Source organism: Genypterus blacodes, unplaced genomic scaffold, assembly GCF_046128005.1.
Source record: "Genypterus blacodes isolate CSIRO-AG114 ecotype Tasmania unplaced genomic scaffold, CSIRO-AGI_Gbla_v1 ptg000017l_1, whole genome shotgun sequence".
In the NCBI taxonomy this organism is placed as follows: domain Eukaryota; kingdom Metazoa; phylum Chordata; class Actinopteri; order Ophidiiformes; family Ophidiidae; genus Genypterus; species Genypterus blacodes.
Window position 1 is genome coordinate 792,875 of NW_027466831.1, and position 23,160 is coordinate 816,034.

A 23,160-nucleotide genomic window follows, 5' to 3' on the forward strand; every position below is an offset into this window, starting at 1 on the left:
TGACCACAGTTTGAGAACCACCAATATAGTTAATACACAGGGTAGTTATCGTTGTCCTCCCCAATACGGGTGCCTGCGTGTCGCCTAGCAACCGATTTTCCTATCAGGGATGAATAGAAAACGAATGAATAAAAAACGAGTTTACGGAACCAAGTCACCAGATTTACTGATCGTCTGCGTTGTTTTCGGTGGATCGATCCTGCCCTCCTTTCGCGAGCCTGAAGGGGGCGCTACAGGCAGCGTGTTGTCAACGCCTCTGTGAATCCAGTCGGGGCGTCGTGTGTCGTAACAACGTGCATTTGACACAACAGTACCACTGCGTAAAAAGCGTAGAATCCAGTCTCATCTGTTCGCTCCGTGATGCGCTCCATCCCCGTCTCTCCCCCTCCCGTCCCCCCCTCTGAGGCATGACTCCCACCGCTCCCGATCCATCGCATGAAATCACCGCGCCGACCACTCTTCTCCCCCTGCTGAACTGACCGCGTCTCCCCCCGGGTGGTTCGGTGTCCGCTCGGCCCCCAGCCGCCGCCGCAGCAGCAGCAGCCGGTAAGCCGGGCAGCCGTGCCCTCTGCTCCTGAAGGCAGTCCCCGCCATGACCTCCTCCTCTCTCCGCGATTCTCCCTGAATTCGCTAAATGGGATTTGGTATCTGGATTGAAGCTTCCTCCGCAGCTGGCCACCCGCTTCCATTATTCGTCTAATGAGGACAGACGTAAGGAGTGAAGTCGCCTCCGCCGCCGTGCGTCTCTGATATTCGGGTTGAATCTGAAGACGCGTAAAAGGTGAGTTAATGAAGAAAGAAACGGGAACATCAACAGCGCCACATCGCGCGTGGCTCGCATCAGTTATATTTCATTGTTGCACAGGCACATTCAGTCATGGTCAGTCATGGTTGCCTATTTGTCTACAATGCCACTCGTGTGTGTATATGCGTGTGTATGTGTATGCGTGTGTGTGCCAGGGCTTCAGCGTTGGTGTTGACGATTAACTAGCCCGCACACAAAATGCGCAAACGGTACACGCTCGCTTGTTTTCCACGACTGAAACAGCGAAGGCGAAGGGAAAGACAGCGCCTGCATTATGGGAAAATAAAGCCAGAATCTATCGAAATCCAAAATGGAGCTGTAACAGCACCTGTTTTGATTCATCAGGCCGCATATGCGCTGTATGAGGGCTGAAGCGTGCCACAGCCTGCTCGCCTCTTCCCCATTCAGAAATCCCGCTTGTTTACGTTCGTGTGAGTGATTTTTTTTTTTTTTGCCAAAGCACACACACTGTCGGTATTATTATTTATTAATTATTGTATATAGTCTCTGTGAAGGCGGAGACATCAGCGTGGCAGCTGGTAGTCTTGTAGCACAGTCGCTACCCCGCCCCGTGTGTGTGTGTGCGTGTGTGTGTGCAGCTTTACTCAAAACAACTGCTGTTTAATCTGGAAAATAGAATTACATTTATGAGATTAATGTATTTACAATGGTTTTGGGGGGCTTTGGATAAGTTTCAGCATATTTCCACAGCCTGGTGTGCTCGTGTCAGCTGTGGATGAGACACATGGAAAAACTGTGGATGCTGTTTGTGTTTTTTTTTTAGCAGTGGACAAAGATGCAGTGATGTGTTTTGTCTGGAAAAGCCCCTCAGACATGGAGAAATGACATCAGAATGCATCATCAGCTTCCGTTCAGTCTGTCCCCCTCTCCAATAATGCTTTAACCATCACATGGACGCTCATTGTCAGATGTCTGCCATACATTTTCCTTATTTCCAACATTTACAAGGGGTAAAATGTACAAAATGTGTGTTTACGGTCGAATGTTTTTGTAAATGACACAAAGCAACACAGTGTTTACAAGTTGTTTCTAATAAGATTCATGGTTTTGTGGAGTTCATAATTTGGGGTCTTTGTTCTCGCCCCTTGCCTTTGCCCATTTTCAATGGAGCTGACTTCATCATCATCATCGTCCTGGTTATGCTGGTTCCATTCCTCTTATCCCAGCACACTTGGCGGCCACAGCTGCCACTTAGAAATGGTTAGAAAACGGAAGTGAGTTTCATCAGCTGGGGGCTACACTCCCACACACTTGTGCTTCTCTCCGGGCCTCTGTGTGTCTGTGTGTGTGTGTGTGTGTCACTGACAAAGGAGGAGGTTGGATGAGATGGTTGCACCGGCTGAGACCGTCTTAAGAGAGGGAGGGGGGTGAGAACAGAAGAAGTGAGCCAGGCTACATTTAGTTTGATCTGTGTATTCCACATGTCTGCACTCTGTTTTGCTGAACAAGACAGCAATGCTAATGCCTGTACTTCCTCTCTCTCTGATCCATAAGGAGCCGCGCTCGCTCTCCCTCTCCGGGGCAGACTGTAATTGTCTCATTTGACTGAGGCATTGGCTCCAGCCCCCGTTCTTTCTTTCTTTCTTTCTCTCTCTCTCTCTCTCTCTCTCTCTCTCTCTCTCTCTCTCTCTCTCTCTCTCTCTCTCTCTCTCTCTCTCTCCTGCAAGAACAGCGACAACTGTTACCGTCTGTTGTGACTCATTGAGGTTTGTCACGGCCAAATGTGCACGTGGCCTTGCCAGAAACATACAGCTAGACTTCTCAGCTCCACATAGAGAACAAACACATTGTCCATGAAGCGGCGTAATACTCCAAATTGTTGAGATCCATTTAAAGTTTGATCTGGAAGGCGTGTATAAACGTACCTTTAGATTGGTTCCACACAGTCAGAGTCAGGTGTGAGGTGTTTTCTTCTGTCAACAGCAGCTAAGAGACTCTGAGACTTAATGAACCTTGCTGGCTGATGTGATGCCATGCTCAGTACCTGACAGGTGTTTGGACATGTCTTATTCATCAACGCGCATTTCTCACTGACGTCCCTTCCCCTAATCTCAATCCAGTATTTTTTTCTCTCTCCCACATTCTGCAGAGACGATAAAATGGTGTATTACCACACGGACAGACACACAGAGACACATTAGTGGGAGACGAACTGCAGGTATTGGGACTGTGTTGTGGTTGAAGTGCCACGGGGAGAGAAGTCTTTGAATGAAGCCTCTTTGTTAGACTCGATTCACTTTTTTCATACAGTCAGCGTTTGTTTTCTGCAGCAGTTGCCACGTTTCTCATCTTTAAGTAAAAGAAAGTGTTAAGTAGTGTAAGGTGCAAAGCAAAGGCAGTGGCTTCCGTTTGATGTGTGTCCAGGGAAACCAAGAAAACAGAGCTTCTTTGTTACCCCCCCACCCCTCATCCCATCTTCCTCTTCCTCCCTTCCTGGCCCCCCGCTGCTTAGGTGCCTGTTCTCCTTGCGTCTTCTGGCACTGGAAACGTTTTCGTGGCGCAGTCGACACATTCCCCCGCACTCACAAGGGGCCTGCAATCTCCCGTTTTCTAATTTCTGCAGCTTTCATCACGACGCGACCTGTTGTTGCTGCTTGTTTTCCGTCCCGTCGCCTCCCTTGACAGAAGGAGTCACATGTGAGCAGTTCCTGGTGTTGGGGAACTACGGGACCATATTAGGAAAAACGTGAACACGAGGCTCAGCTACTACACAGGGTCTGTTGTTTATGTACGGTGGCTCTGAGGCTTTCAAGGCAACTCTAGTGTGAGGAGTGTGTCAGAGTGTTTCATGCTCGCTGTGTGTATGTGCACTCACTTTCACAGGCTGTGTCGGGCTAAGTTTCCAGCGGCGGTCATGGATCACTGCCTCCACTTTGTACACTGAATTAGAGCCATTAAAAGGGGGAAACTCGTCATCAGCCGGTACTGAAGCCTAATGATCAGGCCGAGCTCCACCTCTGCCTGACTGTCCTTCAACCACAGGCCCGGGGTTAAATGCTGTGTTTGCCTGCTTAAGTCTACAAGGAAGATCTCATAATAACCTCCTGGTTGCATGAAGCCGGATACATCGCCGCTGTGAATTACAGCTGAATCATCACTTCTCACAGTGTCAACAAAGCCTTTTGATATGAGAAGATTGGATTTAATTTCTTTATTATTGCAGACAAACATTTAACGCCACCGGGAAACATTATCAACTTTAGTTGTGGTGTGTGTGTGTCGCTTGTGTAACAAAAGGCCGCCAACCAGCATGAGTCACCCCAGGTTCCAGTTTTGTGTTCTCATCTGGTTCCCAGATTGTGTCCTTAAAGTATCACATCATAAATGAGTTATTACAACTACTGCATGGAACTTTTCAAGAATCATTGTTAGCGGAATTATGCCTCATTACGCAGTTCCTCTTACGCCCGCGTTTGCTTAAACTGGAGGTGCTTCTTCGCCCACGCGTCTCCACAGCGGGATCCTTCTCTCTATCTCTGAGAATTCCCCCACCTTGGTCATGATGGTACGCCCGCACGTTCCGCTCGCAAACACCCACTAAGCCACAGCTGTCCATGCACTGCTCAACACCCGCCCACATGTTCTTTTTACAGCCACAGTTCCTTCCTCGCCTGTCTGTTAGTAACCGCCTCGCTCGTGTCTATCAGACTGGCACCGAGTGTGGCGGAAAAGGCAACCGCACGGATACGCGGCCGCACATGTGTTTGGGGGGGAAAAAGGGATGTGAGATGTTAATGTGGGTGTTGGAGCGAGATAGAGAGCTGGGAACAGCTGCGTGCCCGCATACACACTGTGCACATACGCTGTCTGGAACTGAGACAAAGGGGGAAGCTACTCCGTGTGTGTGTGTGTGTGTGTGTGTGTGTGTGTGTGTGTGTGTGTGTGTGTGTGTGTGTGTGTGTGTGTGTGTGTGTGTGTGTGTGTGTTTGTGTGTGTGTGTGTGTGTGTGTCTGTTTCAACTGGCCTGAAATAGCAGCTCTGGCAGTGAGTCACTACTGAATAACAGGGAGAAGAATCGAAATTGGTGTGTGCGCGGCGCTCTTCATTGCAGGAGCACGTTTGATCGGGACGACATTATTCTCTTGACCTGTTGCTGTTATGAGACCTGAACAGGGTGGAGTAAGAAAGAAGAGAGTGAAACACGGTCCATGTTTCAGTCTGTCTGATAACCAGAGAACATCCTGCTTCAGTACAGCTCACTCCTTTACTCAAGCTTTGTTTTCCTTGTAGATGTGTATTGATTAACAGCAGATTGAATAAGCAGATGGATTGACCTTGAATGAAGGTGTCCTGTCGTCCGTATTTGCATTCTAAACGGTTTCAACTGAAGCTGGAGCGGCTCCAAGGATCCTCTCTGAATGGGGAACTCTCAAAGCTTTTGGCCCGTCCTGCCTGGGAAAGAACACAGAACAGAAACGAGTCAAGTTCCCGTTCCCAGTTTGTTGAAGTGGCAGCTCTATGTCACTGTTGGAATGGATTCAACACCAATTATTCAGCAATACTTCTCATATTTGAAGTCACACGGAGAAGAAGATAGGAGCTCACAACTCGGGTACTTTAAATATCGATGATTCTTCCCTTCCGTTTATTTTGACCACTTGTACCAAAGTGCAACATGTGTCATAGAATACATTTGGGGAATATAGAGAAGTCTATTTTCCTCTATTCAATTTCTATTATTCCTCTCCAATATTTTATTACCTGCTTGACCTGTTTTATTTATCTGACTTTTTATTTTATCCTCCTGTTTTGTATGTCTCTGATGTTTAATGTTCTCTCTAAAGCCTCCACTCTAACGTATCCTACTAACAGTTGCTGTAATGACTTTGCTACAAGTTGTTAATTTGTTATTAATAAAGCCTCGTAGTAAAAACACAGAGGAGGCATTTTTCTTAAAATACCGCATTCTTACTCAGCCTTGGCTCTTTTCCCAGGTCTGCACATGGGGGCGGGCAAGAGCAAGCCCAAGGAGCCGGGCCAGCGCTCCATGAGCCTGGACGGCACCATTGGCGCAGGCTCGGACAGCGGGCACTTCCACCACCTGGGCCCCGCCCAGCAGACCCAAACCCCCAACAGGAGCCCCGCCGTGGGGACAGGAAGGCGCGGCCACCAGGGGCAGCACCACGCCCCGACCAACACCCCCGAGTTGGCTCTTTTTGGAGGCGTGGACCACACGGGCACGGTCACCTCGCCTCATAGAGGACCTCTGTCAGGTGGGACATGGGGGACTGATGGGGACAGACTGATGCTGTGAATGCCACTTATTAGATCAATCACTAACCTAGAGGACATGTTTTGTCTTTTCTCAGATCAAGGTCATGCTGTCGAACCTAAACAACTTCTAATTCATCCAAATTTCGTGACAGTTTGTTTTGTAGAGCCGCCATTGTGGATTGACCCAAGGAATGACAGAAATAAAATAAATTAGATTCTATGACCCACAGTTCAGAAGTTTTAGGACAAAATGTAAAAGTGGTTATTAAACTGTCAGGTTGATGCAATGCAATGTAATGGTTTCTTCCCTTGAAAATGTCCAACTTGCCCACCAGGGTTCATTCTTTTTCAGCTCCTAACATTTCGAGCTCATAGCTTTTCTGACAGAAAGACGAACTGCTAAGTTACGCTGTCCAAAACTACAAACTTGACATGTGAGCATACAGTATATACTTTGCTTCAAGTTGAAAAGACCATAAACATTAGGTAGACAGATCTAAAGAAAATAAGCAATCGACAAATGATGCCCGGTGAGTCAGAACTAATCAGAACAATAATTTGGGCTCTGCTATGAATCCCTTCACGGCTCAGCATCCAGGTTTGACTGTATTTAACCCGGATGCGTCTTGACTAAGCAGATGGTTGGGTTAATGTTGCCGGGCTGCTCCCACGCGCGTAATGAAACGCTCTGCGATTGGCTGGCGACTTCCCAAGTATCTATCGCAGGCTCATTAAAGGTGGGGATGGAAAACTACACACAGATGCAGGGATAATGGAAGGAGTCGGCAGGGAGGCTTTGTCCTTCACGGACGATCGGACGCTTGACAGTCTGATATCGATATTTCTCATTAGGCTTGGAAAATAGTTTTATATAGATAAGGAAGGGAGGGAGGCGGAGTGATCTATGAATCACAGCGTTACTCTGGACACAGTAAATTATCATCAAAACTGCTGTTAGAGCCGAGTAATGGGAATGTCTATGTGAACAGGGCTTTAGGGGAAGAAACACTGCCTTATATTTTGTGGTTCCCTAAATGCATATTCCGTGTGTGTGTGTGTGTGTGTGTGTGTGTGTGTTTTGTTTCCTGCAGGAGGTGTGACTACATTTGTGGCACTGTATGACTATGAATCACGGACGGCGTCTGATTTAACCTTTAGGAAGGGCGATAGGCTGCAGATTGTCAACAACACGTAAGAACTCTCTGCTGCAGCTACATGTTGTATATAAAATACACACAATGAATGAATGAATGAATGATGCGAGAGTGCACACAAACATGCACCTGAATGAGCACGTGCGGACGCAGTGTGAGGCGGTAGAGGCTCTGGTATAGTTCACACACACGCGTCTCCCAAGGCACAAAGATGTCTCCATAGGCTCAAACTTCTGTCTCCTCTCCTGATTGGTTTAGATCTCATGACTGGTGACATCAGCAGGCAGGTCTTGACCTTTGTTTCAGTCCACTTCCTCCTTCCTCTGTTGTTGGAGCAGCGCCTCTATGTATCGATTCACTTAGAGGACGAACACACCATCTCGCTCTCCATCTCCTTTGCCTTATTTTTAGCGCAACATAAACTATAACCACAGCCAGTATCCCTCTACCCGACCCTCCTACCTGCAAGGTGTGGCATACAACCAACTCTTCGACTCGTCACAGGACTATACCGGAGTCTTTACTGTTGTCAGATCCGCAGAGCAGAGTCTGATCCTCCCCGTCTGTGGACTAACACCAAGTAGAACACCACTTTGCTGATGCACCCTGTTCCCTTCGGGCAGCTGACGTCATCACTACCCCACTAATCTTCTCTGGAGCCTCTCATGGGGCCCAGAGTTAAAGTTAAATGACATTAATTCTCCCTTTGCCACAGTCAGAAATGAGTTTTCCTCCTTCCAACGTCACTAAATGTCATGGCGGTGTGATTCGGTCGATGGAGCAGCATGTATCTCTGTGGCAAGAAGTGAAAAATGACGCATGTGCATTTTTTAAGATGCTTTTTTTCCCAAGTCATCAGCATCTGAGGTTCACATGCAGGTGCTTAAAATTAGAACAATGTGTCTTTGCTTTCTTGTCTGCATCTCCTCCCTGCTGTAACTCTGATCTACAGCTGCACTGCATGATGAGGCCCAACAACAGAAGGCATCGTGTTTTTATTAGTGCTGTGTAATAAAACAGTTAACTGGCTTTCTCCGAGAGCTTTATGTTAATCTTTTAACGAGTTAGGCACTTGCATTATAATTCCGTGTTTAATGACGTCGACATGAAGGACACTGCAGCTGTGATGTCCGTCAGAGGGCTCGCAGGTTGACGTCGGTTCATGTGGCGCAGCAATACCGTGCGCTTGACTCCTCTGCTTCTGTCTGTGCTTCCTCGCTGTGCCTCCTCGCTGTGCTTCCTCGCTGTGCCTCCTCGATGGGTTTTGATGTGTCTGCCGTGTCTGTTATCTCTCCCTCTCTCTCTTCTCTTCTTCTCATGCTTCACGGTTTCTCCTAGGAAAAAGTACAGCTTCAGGTCAGTACTTCTTAATGCAGCACACATCTTGGGCAACCTTTTGTTCACAGTCCCAATTCTGCAACCGGGATTTTTGTCTGACTTTGCCCGCAGCACACAAGGGCTGATTGATGGGTTCACTGCCTGGCAACCCCAGAGATTGATGCACTTATTTATTCTGTATCTTTTGACCGAATCTCCCTCAGAAAAACAAATGTCTGCAGGTGACGCTGGAGGGCTTTGATTCCATTGGAAACCAGATGAATTAGTCCAAAACAGCAGTCAGGGGCGGTAGATAGTCATTACATGTTCCTCATGGCCATGAAAAATATGTATTTGTAACACATATTACAGCTTTGCTCGCTCACTTGTGTGTCAGGATCAGAACTTCTCCATCAGTCCTTGGAAAGATGAGAGTAATTTGGTGCATTTGGTTTTGGTGACAAAGCTAAATTGGGGGTTAAAGGTTACTTTCTTTCAGCTTTTCACAAAATTTATAAAGTGCTGAAACGGGCCAAATGTTTGTTTTGTAAAAATAACGTGGGTGAAGTGTTTTATTGATTTAATAAGATACCAAGTAAAACTGTGTAAATCAAGGTCTCTCTCTCTCTCTCTCTCTCTCTCTCTCTCTCAGAGAAGGGGACTGGTGGCTCGCCCGCTCCCTCACGACAGGAGAGAGCGGTTACATCCCCAGCAACTACGTGGCTCCGTCCGACTCCATCCAAGCTGAAGAGTAGGTTATCCTCCTCCTCCCCTGAAGCCGCATGTAGTTTAATCTCCTACACGTTGTAATTTCCTGCGACAAGCTCATAAACGCACACACACACACTCCTGTACAGCGGCGCCTGCTACAACCACTCAGCCGGAGTGTTTCTCTGATCTTATTCTCTGGCCCACTTTGGCAGGTGGTATTTTGGGAAGATCACCCGGCGTGACTCGGAGAGGCTCCTCCTGAATTTACAGAACAGACGAGGAACTTTCCTGGTGAGGGAGAGTGAGACTACTAAAGGTGAGAGGGAGCAGCAGCAGCAGCAGGAAGGGGGGGGAGCGCTGGGTAATGAACTGGTTTCACCTTGAACCCAAGGTTCCTTAGAGCAACATGGAATACCAGGTTAACGCCTTGCATGGCTGGATCGGAGCTCACACAGCTACTTTGAAAGACGCTCTACAAATAATACTGCAGGCCTCATCAAGACATTACAAAGCAGCTATTTTGGACGGCAAATGCAATGTTTTCAAAGTCGCGTGCTTGTAATTTAACAACAAATGAAGTGCATAGTGTTGCTCTGAAATATCTGCATTATACAAGAACATCTGTGACTACAATACATGTTCATGACACATTTGAACTCTGTTGTACACTTGGGTGTTTGAAAATGTGAAAAACAAGGAAGCGATGCGTCCCCTGAGTTGGCTCACGCATCTTACTTTGAAATAAGTAGATCTTTAGGGACTGGCTTTCGAAGAGGCAAAACGCTGTAATTATCATTTGTTAACTTGCAAGTCGCCCGTGGCACAATATCTTTATTCTCTGAGCCGGCGGAAGGCTGAATCTCTCTGAAAGACGCAGGCGTCCACTTAGCGGGACCGTGAGGGAGGAAGTTTGGAGGAAGGAAAAGAGCGGAGCAGAGCAGATTGGGTCCGGTGCATGGATCGGGGTGATCCACTCTGCCATAACTAGGTCAGCCTGGGAGGGTGCTGGATTCCCCCCCTTGGCTTTAAGGCACTGCCCTGCCAACACACACATACACACACACACACACATGGAGTAAGGGGAGGGAGAATCACGAAATGTGTGTAGCCTCAGGGTGCGTTCTGTGTTAGATGTCAGATATGAGGTGAGCTGAAGCGTGGCGCGCGTACAGAATGTGGCGTTATGTGTAAACCGTGTCATGCTGTGCAAAATGTGTCCCATCATTTATAATTTGTAAGACTGTGTGACCTACTTCAGGTCGTACATGTGGGTGGTAGAAATCCATCTCTTTTGTCAAGTTTCCTACTTCTGTTCATGTATGTGTGTGTCTGTGTGTGTGTGTGTGTGCTCACAGGGGCTTATTGTCTGTCAGTGCTGGATTACGATAACACCAAAGGCCTCAATGTGAAACATTACAAGATCAGGAAGCTGGACAGCGGCGGTTTCTACATCACCTCACGCACCCAGTTCACCAGCCTGCAGCAGCTCGTCTTCCACTACCGCAGTGAGTTTACCCTAAGAACCTTTTTCCTGAACGCTTGGCTCTCGTCCAGCCGCCCTAATTCTGTCCTTCTCCTCCCCGCTCCCCCGTCAGAGCACTCAGATGGACTGTGCCATGCCCTGACAGACGTTTGTCCCGTGGCAAAGCCTCAGACGCAGGGACTGGCCCGGGACGCCTGGGAGATCCCCCGAGAGTCTCTGCGTCTGGACCTCAAGCTGGGACAGGGATGTTTCGGAGAGGTCTGGATGGGTAAGACCTTCATATCGCCACTTCCTCTTTCTCATCTGATGGATTTATTCCTCTTTGATGGACGATGACAAGATGCAGGGTTGGAAGAGCTCGGGAGCAAGGTGGTAAAATATTAATGTCACTGTACTCTTTGACAGGCACGTGGAACGGAAACACACGGGTCGCCATCAAGACCCTGAAGCCGGGGACCATGTCTCCAGAAGCCTTTCTCCAGGAAGCCCAGGTCATGAAGAAGCTGAGGCACGAGAAGCTGGTCCAGCTGTACGCCGTGGTGTCCGAGGAGCCCATTTACATCGTGACGGAATACATGAGCCAAGGTGACTGATGGTGTTCTGGCAGACACACAGATGGAGATAATGACACGGTTGAAGAGAGAAGCGGTTGCTTGTTTGGTGTGCGTCCTAAAATTTGTTGCATTATGTTCACAGGAAGCTTGCTGGACTTCCTGAAAGGCGATGCGGGGAAAATGCTTCGTCTGCCTCAGCTGGTGGACATGTCCGCTCAGGTAACGCAGCCTCATCACGCTTAAGTGCAGCCCGGACATAAAAGGCTGCAACCACCCAAAGTGTGTGTGTGTGTGTGTGTGTGTGTGTGTGTGTGTGTGTGTGTGTGTGTGTGTGTGTGTGTGTGTGTGTGTGTGTGTGTGTGTGTGTGTGGTTTGTTTACGCATCTACTGGCTCTTTCCCTCCAGATTGCGGCTGGCATGGCCTACGTGGAGAGGATGAACTACGTGCACAGAGACCTGCGCGCGGCCAACATCCTGGTAGGAGACAGCCTGGTGTGTAAGGTGGCCGACTTTGGCCTGGCGAGACTCATCGAGGACAACGAGTACACTGCCAGACAGGGTGAGGGGCCGCAAACAGACCGTAACTCTTTCACTCCTAAGAGCCACACCGGGGAACGACAGAGTTGTTAACCTAAACTAAAGAGCTGCAAAGGGACACAGACGGGTTTGTTTGATTGTGTTCACCTCAAATCGTTTCAGGAGCTAAATTCCCCATCAAGTGGACGGCGCCCGAGGCAGCTCTGTACGGACGCTTCACCATCAAGTCGGACGTTTGGTCGTTTGGCGTGCTGCTGACAGAACTGGCCACTAAAGGCAGAGTGCCCTATCCAGGTGAGAGGAACACGTCCGGCCTCAGTCCACGTCACAACTGATAACAAGATGACATTCTGGGCTGATTTATTGCAGGGTGGACGTAATAAAGTTGTTCATTTACATTGCGGTGCTTCACATTGGAGCAGCAGTGACGATACCTGGAGCTCTGACCTTGGCAGCCGCTGTTAAATCAATACCTGCTGGTTGCGAATGCGTATGCGTCAGCGGGACAAACGGGGATAAACACTCTCACACACACACACAGAAAAGGCAATCTCCATAATTTACAGCAGTTTGTTTGGCATCATAAAGGTACATTGTGTACCTCGGAACTTAATTTGTACGTCGCTTTGGATCAAAGCGTCCGCTAAATGACTAAACGTAAATTTAAAGGTATCTCTATCAGCCATTTCTTGACTTGAATGCTAAAATGAGCTCTATTTGATAAACACCTAATCTCCAGCGCTGACTTTGAAAGGCTTTAGTTTAATTGGTTGACAAAATAAGACATTGGATTGTTTGATAGTATAGTGATGTAGGTGAAACTTGATCTGTAATGGACTGACAATATTATAATAAGTGTCCATTTTACCATTGATATGAAAAATCAATTGGACTCACTTAAAGCGTTTCCTTTGCAGTCGAGTAAGACTTGAATAAACTTGGATTATATTGGAAATAAACTGCATCTCACACGTATTAAATTCACCTCTGGTCCATTTTAAGCGACCTGTCTCTTTCTGTATTCCTCACACGTCCTGTCTCGTCCGTCTCCTCAGGTATGGTCAACCGCGAAGTGCTGGACCAGGTGGAGCGCGGCTACCGCATGCCGTGCCCGTCCGAGTGCCCCGGCTCCCTGCACGAGCTGATGCTGTCGTGCTGGCGGAAGGATCCGGAGGAGAGGCCCACCTTTGAATACCTGCAGGGCTTCCTAGAGGACTACTTCACCTCCACAGAGCCCCAGTATCAGCCCGGGGAGAACTTATAGAACCGCACACTGAGCCACGACCACGGGGGAGGAACCTCGCCACAGAACGATCTGCACTATCCACCTCAGAGGAGCGCCGGCACTGAGCCTACTAGGGAACAGAGACTTGAGACGGGGAAGTCGCCTCCGGAACTGCTTACAGAAGAACCGGGAGAAACCTCGCTGTCCCGGGCAGGGAAGAGGTTCAAGGTTCAGATGGTGAGGGACTTCCTGTAAACGGTTCTGCTGGACAGACTCTAGTTCTGGTGAAAGATTGGAAGGCGGCGCCGTACCTAAATGTTTGAATCAGGATCTGTGGAGGGAGCGAGAGGGGGTAAATGTTAAACCTCCCCGCTGAAGAGGGAAGGTCACGGTAGGACACGTGACAAAACCTCCCTCCTTCCCTCTTCTGCAGGGTCTTTGTTTACCCGCGTCTGGTACCTTCTCCGCCCTCGCCCACAGAAGAGCACTGCCACTGTGGCACGGGTGCCAAAGGAAAGCTCGTCTTTCTTCCCTCTCTCTCTCTCTCTCTCTCTCTTTCTCTCTCTCTCTCTACACCTGTCTGACCTTCAGTATCTCTCTCCAGTTTTCTAAAGTGCTGCTTCTCAAAAGTGTCTCCAAACAATTCAGCTCCGGAAAGTCGCATCTTTATTATTATTATTATTATTATTATTTTTAATAATATTTATGTTTACTTGAACAATGTGCTTCTGGTAGTTTTAGGTTTTGTTCTGCGGGAGAGAACGGATCCCGATGTATTTCCTCTATAGACGCGGTTGTCACGGTGGTGTCAGGGTAAATGGACTCGACAGGCAGGTTCTGTAACACTGATCAATAGGAAATACTATCCGAATTCCAGAAGAGGCTGAAACGACGCCTCCTTCTCGCTCAACTTTCAAATCTCCTCCCGCTGGATCCAAACCTCCAGCATTACAGAGAAGTGATGTTTTGCAGGTCGTGTTCGTTCGCTGTATTGATTGATCTTTATTTAACTGGAAGAAATCACTGTTGCAGTGGCAGTAAAGAGCTATTTTCAGCTCTGATCCCCAGTAGCATAAATTTGGAAACTTTCATCAGACATTTATGCAACCTGGTACACACACACACACACACACACACACACACACACACACACACACACAGGCTGAAATGGCTCCTAATCATGAAGCATTTAATCTCCAGTTCAGCTTGAAATTGTGTGTAAAAGCCTACAGTGTTCTGTGCTAATAAAACTATTTCTTTACTGCTGTCCATGTACATAATGTTTTAAGGTCTTACTTGGGTTTTTAGTTGTTGTTTAAATCGGCGACTGATGCTGCCTAAAACTCACCATTCCCCATTAAAGTTCACTCTGTTAGCAGACGACGGTAATTCCTTGCTGAAGTATACAAAAGACTTAAATTCACTGTATTGTATCCACATCAAATATGCAAATAAGACGCCCTAATGAAACTGTAAGACTTTGATCAGGTAATCCTCAAAATACTGTGTGCAACTTTTCTAACTTTAAAGAGTTGAAGTTTTAAAACCAGTTCGCATGCTTTCGTGCCGTTCTTCTCTTGACCATTGGCTGGATTTGTATTGATGCTGTCGTGTACATCAACATGTGTACGTTTACTCTCAAAACTTCTGATTGTTTGTGCCATTATTGACTTTATGGTTTCAACCCACAGCAGCCAGTTCTCTTCTCTTCTCTTCTCTCGTCACACTGTACATACTGTAGCCGTTGCTTTTGTGTGCTGTCGTCCACTTTCGCCCATTTCACAGCGGTTCGGTTTACAATGTAGTCGATGCAGCAGCCGTAGATTAAAGGTCGGTCGGCGTTTCTGCCCTCACATGCTATGAAACCAATTATGAAAACAAGGAGCCAAGCAGCAATAAGAGAGACGGCCCACGTCCACTTTCAGCCCACACACACCCTGAAATCTCTTCACGGTGATGAATGACGTCGAATTCTACCAATACTGTGGACGATTTTGAATCAATGTTGAAATCAGCGATGACCTGTGAAACATGAAAAATCAGATGGAAGTTGTAAATACTATCTTCAATGAATGACTGACTATCTTGTAATTTTTTTTTTTTAAATCTGTTTGGTTTCTCTTCTTTGGGATGATTTGCACCTCCGAGCTGAAGTTTTTGCAGTGATGCACGCCTGCTGCCCAACATGCTGTTACACCACGCTACTGTAAATGGGGCTCACGGAATGTTTGTTTTTTTAAATCAAGAATTAATATGAAATCTTATTCTGTTTGACAACTAAACTCTTGATCGAGAACACAGCAGCAGGGTTTTTCCTCTTTTAGGACGGGAATAACAACGCTGCACATTCGGATTTAATGAAACGCTTTTGTTAATAGGCTCATGACACGTGTGAGCAAAGCCAAGGAGTGATTGGAGATTCTGTGCCGTGCAGCAGTGTGGGTCATGTTTTTATATCTATGCAGTCTGGGTCTGGCATTCCTGCAATCTGATTTCCATTTTCGTTCTAAAGGCAAAACAGTTCAATCAGAGGGTGTGGAGCATTACGTAAGGACTTCTGTTGTTATTTTTGTTTAAATGTGACAGGATTGAAATGGGTATTGTACCACTTTATGTTGATCTTTAAATGTGCAATAAATTATATTTCAAGTGTGTTTTCACAAGTGTGTGCGTAAGTGTGTACTTATACTGCTTGCACCTCCGGAAATGAATCAGTATTCTGCACCTAAAATATTGTTTAGAGACGTTAGAGTGAGGATCATCATTTAAGCAGAATGACGGACTGGGCAGAGTTGAGGCTATAAGTAAAGAGCTCTGCCATCAAACAACAGCTACTCTTTGTAGTGTAACAAGTGCTCTTTATCACGGTCCTCCCAGCTGTCCAGCGGATTAAGTGACTGTGGCGCCACTCAGCAGCTGCACAGGTGTGTGTGTGTGCGTGTGTGTGTGTGTTCAGAAACGGAATCATACGCAAAGTTCATCAGCTATACATTTTAAGATAAGCAAAATTTAAAGAAAGTTCAACTATAATACCGTTATATTCTCTATTATGTATTTCTTTCTTCGTTTTTTCCGAGTTGGAAGTTCACACCTTGGTGTTATACGAGCCTCTGATTGGGAAAACCTGGATTCCTGCCAGAGGTTTATGTTTGTTTGGCAAGCTTTTGAGTTCCACAAGCAACAACAAATGATTTACATAACCCACAACAGTAGCCTCTTCATATGGTTGCTGGAGAAGGGATTTTAACAATTACAATTGAAAGCAGCATCAATCAGTGACTATTTGTGATGGGCGGCGCGTGTCTGAAGGTGAAGGTGCGTTCATGGTCAGCTTCATTGTAGGTGTGACGACCTCTGGTTCACTCAGTGCAGGTAAGTGTTCTGGCCACACGGGGGCAGTATTTAATAGGTGTATCAGTGGACACTCATTGGAGGAGGAACAGCAGGTCTCATCTCAACTGCGGACCATCAGCTGTTCGAATCCCACCTGCTGTGTAAATGACATTAACCTTTGATAAATAGCTGCTCGTCACGTCAGCGGATCTCATCTATTGTGATATTAGTTTAAATGTGATATATTTGACGTATATATATCGTCCAGCTTCTTTCTGGCTTCTGCTGTATCTCAGAGTCAAAGTAAGTGCAGCTGTTAATTGATAACAGATGAGTTTGGATCAGTGGCCATATTGAGCCAATCAGCAGCTGATGTTTCCCTCGCTAATGAATAGCTGCTCTTTTCTGTGGTTTTGTGTTCTGCTGTGATTAAGAGCAACAATATTACCGATGATAAAGTGTTTTGTTTCTATTAGTCATGGTTGTAATGTGTCGACTCCACTGAGGGAAATGTTGATTCAGCGTCGGTGCCAAATGTGTTTTAATTGGCCATCGCCAGGACAAGTCAATATCTTTCATTTCATTCATCCACTGTGTGCGTGCGTGCGTGCGTGCGTGCGTGCGTGCGTTTGTGTGTGTGTGTGTGTGTGTGTGTGTGTGTGGTTGTGTGTGTTTTCATCTCTACATACTGTATCATGCTTGTTAGTCCGTAAATACATTAGCATGCACGAGCATGTGTGTGTTTGTGTGTGTGTGTGTGTGTGCGTGTGTGTGTTTTTTCCCATCTGCTGAGCTGAAGTGCGAGTCATTTATCTCAGTTATCCAGACAGTGTCAGAACTCCATCTGTGAAAACAGTAAACACACTGACTCATTCCTCCAACACTCTCTAAGTGACTGCCATTGATCCCAGACAAAAGAGCACTGCAGATACACACAAGGATACACACACACGCGCGCACGCACACACACGCAGGGCTACAGTTACTATTTGTTTTCATCTCATTACCGTGACAGAAGCATGGCAACTCAGAGAGAAGTTGGATAATACTGTTGCTTTTCGGTTGCCCCCTCTCCTTTACATAACTTCTGCCGTGTGTGTGGATCAAGTCAGAGACATAAAGGATCATTCAGCGAGGAAGAGGAAGAATCTCATGTGACAGTAGATTCAATTAAGAGTCAATCCGGTTTCACGAAAGTTGCAGCTCCAATGTTTTCATCTCAGAGGAGATCAGGTTGATCTTCCTTCAATTTCAGAGCCCGAACTTCACCCAATCAAAAATAGGAGCTGGAGACTGAGAGTCATTGGATAATATGCTTGAATGCATTGAGATTAGTTCATAACTTACAAAAATTTGCAAAGATATATTGAAAAATAACTCATACCTTTGCCATTTAAACAATCATTTGAACAATTCCTACATCAGCACCAAACTGAATGGGTTCCTACCTGGATCCTTCTTCTCATACTACCTTTCTTTTCTTTTCTTTTCTTTTTGGCAATTGTTTTTTATTGAAGCACTTTATGTGTTGTATTAAGGCTTTTATACACACATCATGCTGTGATATGAGGGGTTTATAATCACTGTTACAGCAGCTTCCCACGTGGGACGGGTTCGGGTTTCTGACTGATTCGCTTTGTGATCGATTGGTGCAATAATGAAGAAAGAGCAACATATCGAACATTGTTTCCAAAGAGCTGCACAGTTGTGTGGCTATGACCCCTAATGATGGCGCTGGGATTGTGATGTATTTGTAACACCGATTCCCTTTTTCCCTTCCCTGTCTTTGCTCTTCAAACCTCTAATCATTCCTTTTGCCCCCGTCTCTCTGAAAAGTCACTTCAGCTTTTCCTGTGTGAATGAAAGTCTTCCTGCAGGAGGTGGAATCTGACCCACATGTTCTCCATCATCAACTCACTTCAAACGACTTCGCCGCTCCGTGTGTATGAACCGTTACGTTCCTTGTGTGTCTGACTGACCCTAATGACTCTTACAGATTGAGGGATACACACTCTAAAAAAAGGCTTGCAGACAGAAATGAGCGACTGGTTCTGATATGAGAGGATGAGCAGGTGTGCGGAGGCTCAAACTTTAATCACTCCCTCTTTGTTGTGAAGCTCTGAGTGTGTCGACAGAGCAGTTTGGAGCCCAGTGAGCTTTAAACCTGCATGGCTGTCTGTAGCGTAGCGTTGTACTGATATCAGTCACTTGTGGTTCAGTTCTGACACGCCAGGAAGAATTATGTGTGTGGGACAGTTGTGATATACATGAAATCCCCACGCACACGCTCTGTGCTTTTCCATGAAACCAGCTGATTTAATCTCGCTGCGATTGACCAGGTGGCTCCCTCATTCAGTTCCAGCACCGTGCATCAAGTGCAGTACGGGTCAGGACAATGACAAGAAGTAGAACCTATAGTGCAACAGCTGTGTCAAAACAACAGAAGAGGCAGTGGAGGGAATCATTCAGTCTTACAAGCTTCACCCAGGAGCTCCTAAAGCGTCAGAGGGGGCTGAAATGCTTCCATGGAAAAGTTCTTGGCTCCTGGAGAAGTTCCTACTGTGTTTAAAAAAAAGAAAGAAAGAGCTTTGGAGACAATAGAATCTTTTTTTTATATGGAGTAACCTCACAAAATATTCATGTTTGGAAAAAAACAGATGTTGCTTTGTCCTCTGCACGAACCTGTTTGCCGCCTCGTACAGCGGGTTCGTCTGCTTATATGGCGTTAGTGTCTTCACAGTTTGCTCACAACGTCACGTCACTGATGGATTCGCACAAACGTACAGTACAGCACACACACGCTGAGTTCACAAAGCCCATCTGCAACAAGGCCCGTCTTCTTTCTTTCTTTCTTTCTTTCTTTCTTTCTTTCTTTCTTTCTTTCTTTCTGTCTCCCTGGCTTGTCTTTGTCCACTTCTCTCCTCAGCTATAAATCCTCCCTCTCAGCTCTCCTCCCTTCTCTAACACTTTGTCACGTTTCCCACTCTCACTCCTTCCCCCTCACTTATCACTGCTCTCACACATTTTATCTCTCTTTCCTCCCTTCTTCTCTCTCTCCCTCTCCCTCTGTTTCCTCCTTTACTTTTACGTCTTGCTGCTACATTCATGTTTTGTCGGGCCGGGTGAGACCATCCGCTTCTCGCCCCATCCCTCCAGTGTTATCCATCATCCTCTATTGGTCCATTCATCACGTTGCAGGGACGCTATTGGTCCATTCATCAACCCGCCAGCAGCCCCACAGCTGCAGATAGCAACCAGCACACAGGCCTGAGGAATGTACAGGCTCAGAGTTTGGTACCTAATTCTGTGCGGCAGTTGAAACTGTGCAGTAACTAACCCAGGACATTTTCCCTGAGGCAGAGTGCTTTGATGAACAATATAATAAAGAGCTGAATATTGAGAAACAAACGGTGGGATAAAGAAAATAACTCTAAAACTTTGATATTATAGGCAGTAGTTGTGATATTGGAGAATATAACCAGTAATGAAGACGCAGCACTACAATTAAAAAATATTACATTGTTAGTCGAAGTCCAGCGATCATTGTGCAAAAATTCCCTTTGTGCCTCAGGTTTTAATCACTGAGGTCACTTTAGGGGTCAATCGTTCCTCTAATGGTTCAGAAAAAGTGAACTGTATTATATTTCATGAGTATCTCTAATATCTCACAAAAAAAGATACAGGTACTAGGAGGAGAAAGTCCTATATTCTCTCTGATATGTACAAGACAATGAAAGTAGAAATCCACCAAAAAATGGAAATTCAAGTAAAAGTACCAGTACCAGTAACTGAAGTTGTAGTGAAGTATAGTATTTGAGTAAATGTACACACATTCCTGACACTGAGAGGAAGGGAGACCTCTGACTGAGGCACTGCTGCATTCCTTTGGTTGCATATAAATGTTTGCACATGCTCAGACCAAACACAAAAACACACATTGGCACAGATAGAGAGGTGCAGGGCCTCTCCCAATGCAAAACACACCTTGTCCTACACACACACACACACACATACACACACACACACACACAGATGCAGACAGTGGACAGAGCTCATGGTCAAGCGCAGGTCAATTCATATTCTATACATACATTCCACATGTGTTAATAACCCAACTGTCTCCATGTGATATCAGTTACACTGTGAACACTTTAACGCTTCCATTAACATAGCTGCTCCCTGAGGACACCGCTGTCTCCGACTCTGACAAATTGACTCAAGATCATTTACCAGTCGCTGTCCTCGTCTCCTTCTCACCGGCTCAACCCCCGGAGAGTGCAAACGAAAGATAGACAGAGATATATACACACACACACACACACACACGCACACACACACACACACACACGCAAACACTTCAATGTAAAGCTATACACGCTTCCTCAAACCTCGGCACGCCATGAATTTGTAACCACATTTTAGCTTTGCGAAAACATCCAAACGCTTTTCAAAATAAATGAAATAAAGTCTAAAGACACACACATCTTTTCTGGGTCTCTGATAAGCGAACATGTCAGAGAGCCGTGACATACAAGACGACAGTTATGTTCCCGTGATTGCTACACTTGGCCTCAGCTGTCAGTCTCCATAAATGAAATGTTAATATTTCCTAATTTCAACTGTCGGTGAGTTATAGGTCTTAAAATTGGGTTGCCTTGCATTTCTCAATACTGTGACTCTTCCAACAGATTCCAAACACTGTGCATCATTTCTCAAAATCCATCCAGTGACGACATTGTTCATATTTTTACTCAACCAGAAAAGAAAATCATGTTTGTACAGCCAGTTCTCCTCAGACGAAATTGAATTAGACAGCAATTTGCTATATTTGTCACATTTTATATACACTGATACCATATTACAATATCTTGGAGACGTAAACATAAACAATGAAAAGCATTTTAGCAGAAGAATAACAAAGGTGTTTCACAGAACTTAGGCTGTATGAGATATGTATTTGAGTGATGTCATGTAGGTAAATATGGAGAAACGTGAACATCAGTGGTTGACGGGAGGCAGTGGCTCAGTGGGTAGAGCTTCTGCTTGGGAACCGGAGGGTTGCCGGTCCGAGCCCCTGCCGAGGTGCCCCTGAGCAAGGCACCGAACCCTCAATTGCTCCCCCATCTGCGAAGGGTGGTAAATATAATGTAAGTCGCTTTGGATAAAAGCGTCAGCCAAATGATCGTAATGTTAATGTTGACTCTCTATCTCAGAGTGATGTGATGATAATAAAGTAATAGATGAGATAGATTTTAGCGGGATATTTCTGAGCTGTGTGTTTGGGGAGAACATTTATCAGTGTTTGCGTTGATGGTTTGCGGTTTGACACTGTTTTGATGCTTTTCATGCATTCTGAATGAGACGTGTGTGAAGGGTGATATCTGCCTGTCATTACCTTTGGGTGATAAATTGCTTGAATATTCATTATATTGTGAAATATCAGGTTTGGTACTTGTTGACACCTTTGGACAGAACACAGAGCGTGGCTGTTCTGGGCCCTGCAATGTTATTACTTTATAATGAATGAAAGAATGTGATGCCATGTCTGTTCCCATACTTGAGGCCATATATCAGCCTGTGACCACACAGCCTCCAATGGTGCGACAGGGCACAGCTGAGAGTCTGGTGCCAACGTCAACAAAGCCTGCCTTCAGTGCCACCTACTCGCCCGCTGGGCCGCACCTGTCGCCGCACGAGAGTCTGCGTATACGAGTGTGTAACCCTGACAGACATGTGGTGCTCACACGCATTCCTTCCTCCTTTGCTCATGAATCACGCTAACCCCCCCTTTCCCAAAGGGACGAGCCACTGGCCGGGGTCTTCAGAGAGCAGAGAGGTGGGAGGGCGAGAGAGGAGAGCCAAAGTATGCAGGACTAATAACAGCCCAAGCTTTATGTGTGTGAGCTACAGTATCTGTGTGTTTATCTAGGTGCAGGGTCATCACAGTGATAAAGGGACATGTTTCATTAGATCGGCTCTGTGAGATGAAGGGATTATATGTGAGGAAGATTTTATCTAAGAAATATAGGGATCACATCTTCATTTCTGTTCCCAAATACTCACATCTTTTGATAAAGGAAGGAAAATGAACTCAGGTATCCAAAGTACTTCAGCTGTCAAACTGGGGTCAAAAGCCATCAAATAAAAGATGAAGATGAAGAACATTGTATCGCTAATGTTGTAGATTTAAAACGAAAAGTAGATATTAGAGATATATAGAGATATTTCAGATTGTTTACAGATTTGTTGAAGATTAATTTGCTCTGTTCTAACCTCTTCAGATAAAGGGTCACATGGAGTTTACTTGACCACATGTTATGAAGTTCCTCTGAACTGAGCCTTGTTGCTGGGCTCCTCTCCACCTCTGGGGATGTTCCCCTTGATGAAACCTATCCATGAATCGCCTCACTTGTCCTGACACTGGCTGCGTCCCGTCCGCTCACACTCTCCCAATGGGGGCCCGAGATCACATAGCACATTGCCCCGGGACACAATGTCAAATTCCACATGGCTGAGCTACCTGGCCAGGGCTATTATTGGAGCGCATGCCTGACGGGGCAGGAGGAGCACGGGGCCGCCAGGAGAGACAAAGAGCAACTGTGGGCCTGATTAGCAAAGTGCTGGAGACAGACAGGAGGACTGACAGGCCAGGCCGTCTGTGTCACACAGAGACGGAGACAAGATGAGACGAGAACAACCGACAAAGATCTACCGTCAGATCAATGCTTCTGTTGCTTGTTTAAAAATAGAAGAAGAACGAGAAAGGCAACACTTGTTCTAAAAATAAACTGACTTAAAGAGAAAGA

The 23,160-nt window shown here is 46.2% G+C and overlaps 2 protein-coding genes across 3 annotated transcripts in view; one reads left to right on the forward strand and one right to left on the reverse strand.

Moving 5' to 3' along the window:
• cers5 (ceramide synthase 5) overlaps window positions 1-23,160 on the reverse strand; it is a 132,255-nt gene that overhangs the window by 19,399 nt on the left and 89,696 nt on the right. The gene's annotated exons all lie outside the window — the stretch shown is intronic.
• Window positions 174-15,664, forward strand: LOC142991164 (proto-oncogene tyrosine-protein kinase Src-like). Of its 2 annotated transcripts, XM_076141190.1 has the most exons (12): window positions 211-781; window positions 5,761-6,039; window positions 7,132-7,231; window positions 9,164-9,262; window positions 9,435-9,538; window positions 10,578-10,727; window positions 10,818-10,973; window positions 11,111-11,290; window positions 11,402-11,478; window positions 11,665-11,818; window positions 11,959-12,090; window positions 12,852-15,664. In XM_076141190.1, the coding sequence occupies exons 2-12, from the start codon at window positions 5,769-5,771 to the stop codon at window positions 13,058-13,060; spliced, it is 1,632 nt and encodes a 543-aa protein (XP_075997305.1). In that variant the 5' UTR covers window positions 211-781; window positions 5,761-5,768; the 3' UTR covers window positions 13,061-15,664. The 2 variants fall into 2 exon arrangements, with proteins under 2 accessions (XP_075997304.1, XP_075997305.1); XM_076141189.1 differs by having other exon boundaries at window positions 174-781; window positions 10,578-10,973.

What these genes read in the sequence shown, in the direction of transcription:
- LOC142991164 (XM_076141189.1), top strand. Translation starts at nt 5,769, where the DNA reads ATGGGGGCGGGCAAGAGCAAGCCCAAGGAGCCGGGCCAGCGCTCCATG. An exon ending in CTGCAGATTGTCAACAACAC is followed by an intron (nt 7,232 to 9,163) that starts GTAAGAACTCTC and finishes TCTCTCTCTCAG; the next exon opens with AGAAGGGGACTGGTGGCTCG. An exon ending in GACTCCATCCAAGCTGAAGA is followed by an intron (nt 9,263 to 9,434) that starts GTAGGTTATCCT and finishes CCACTTTGGCAG; the next exon opens with GTGGTATTTTGGGAAGATCA.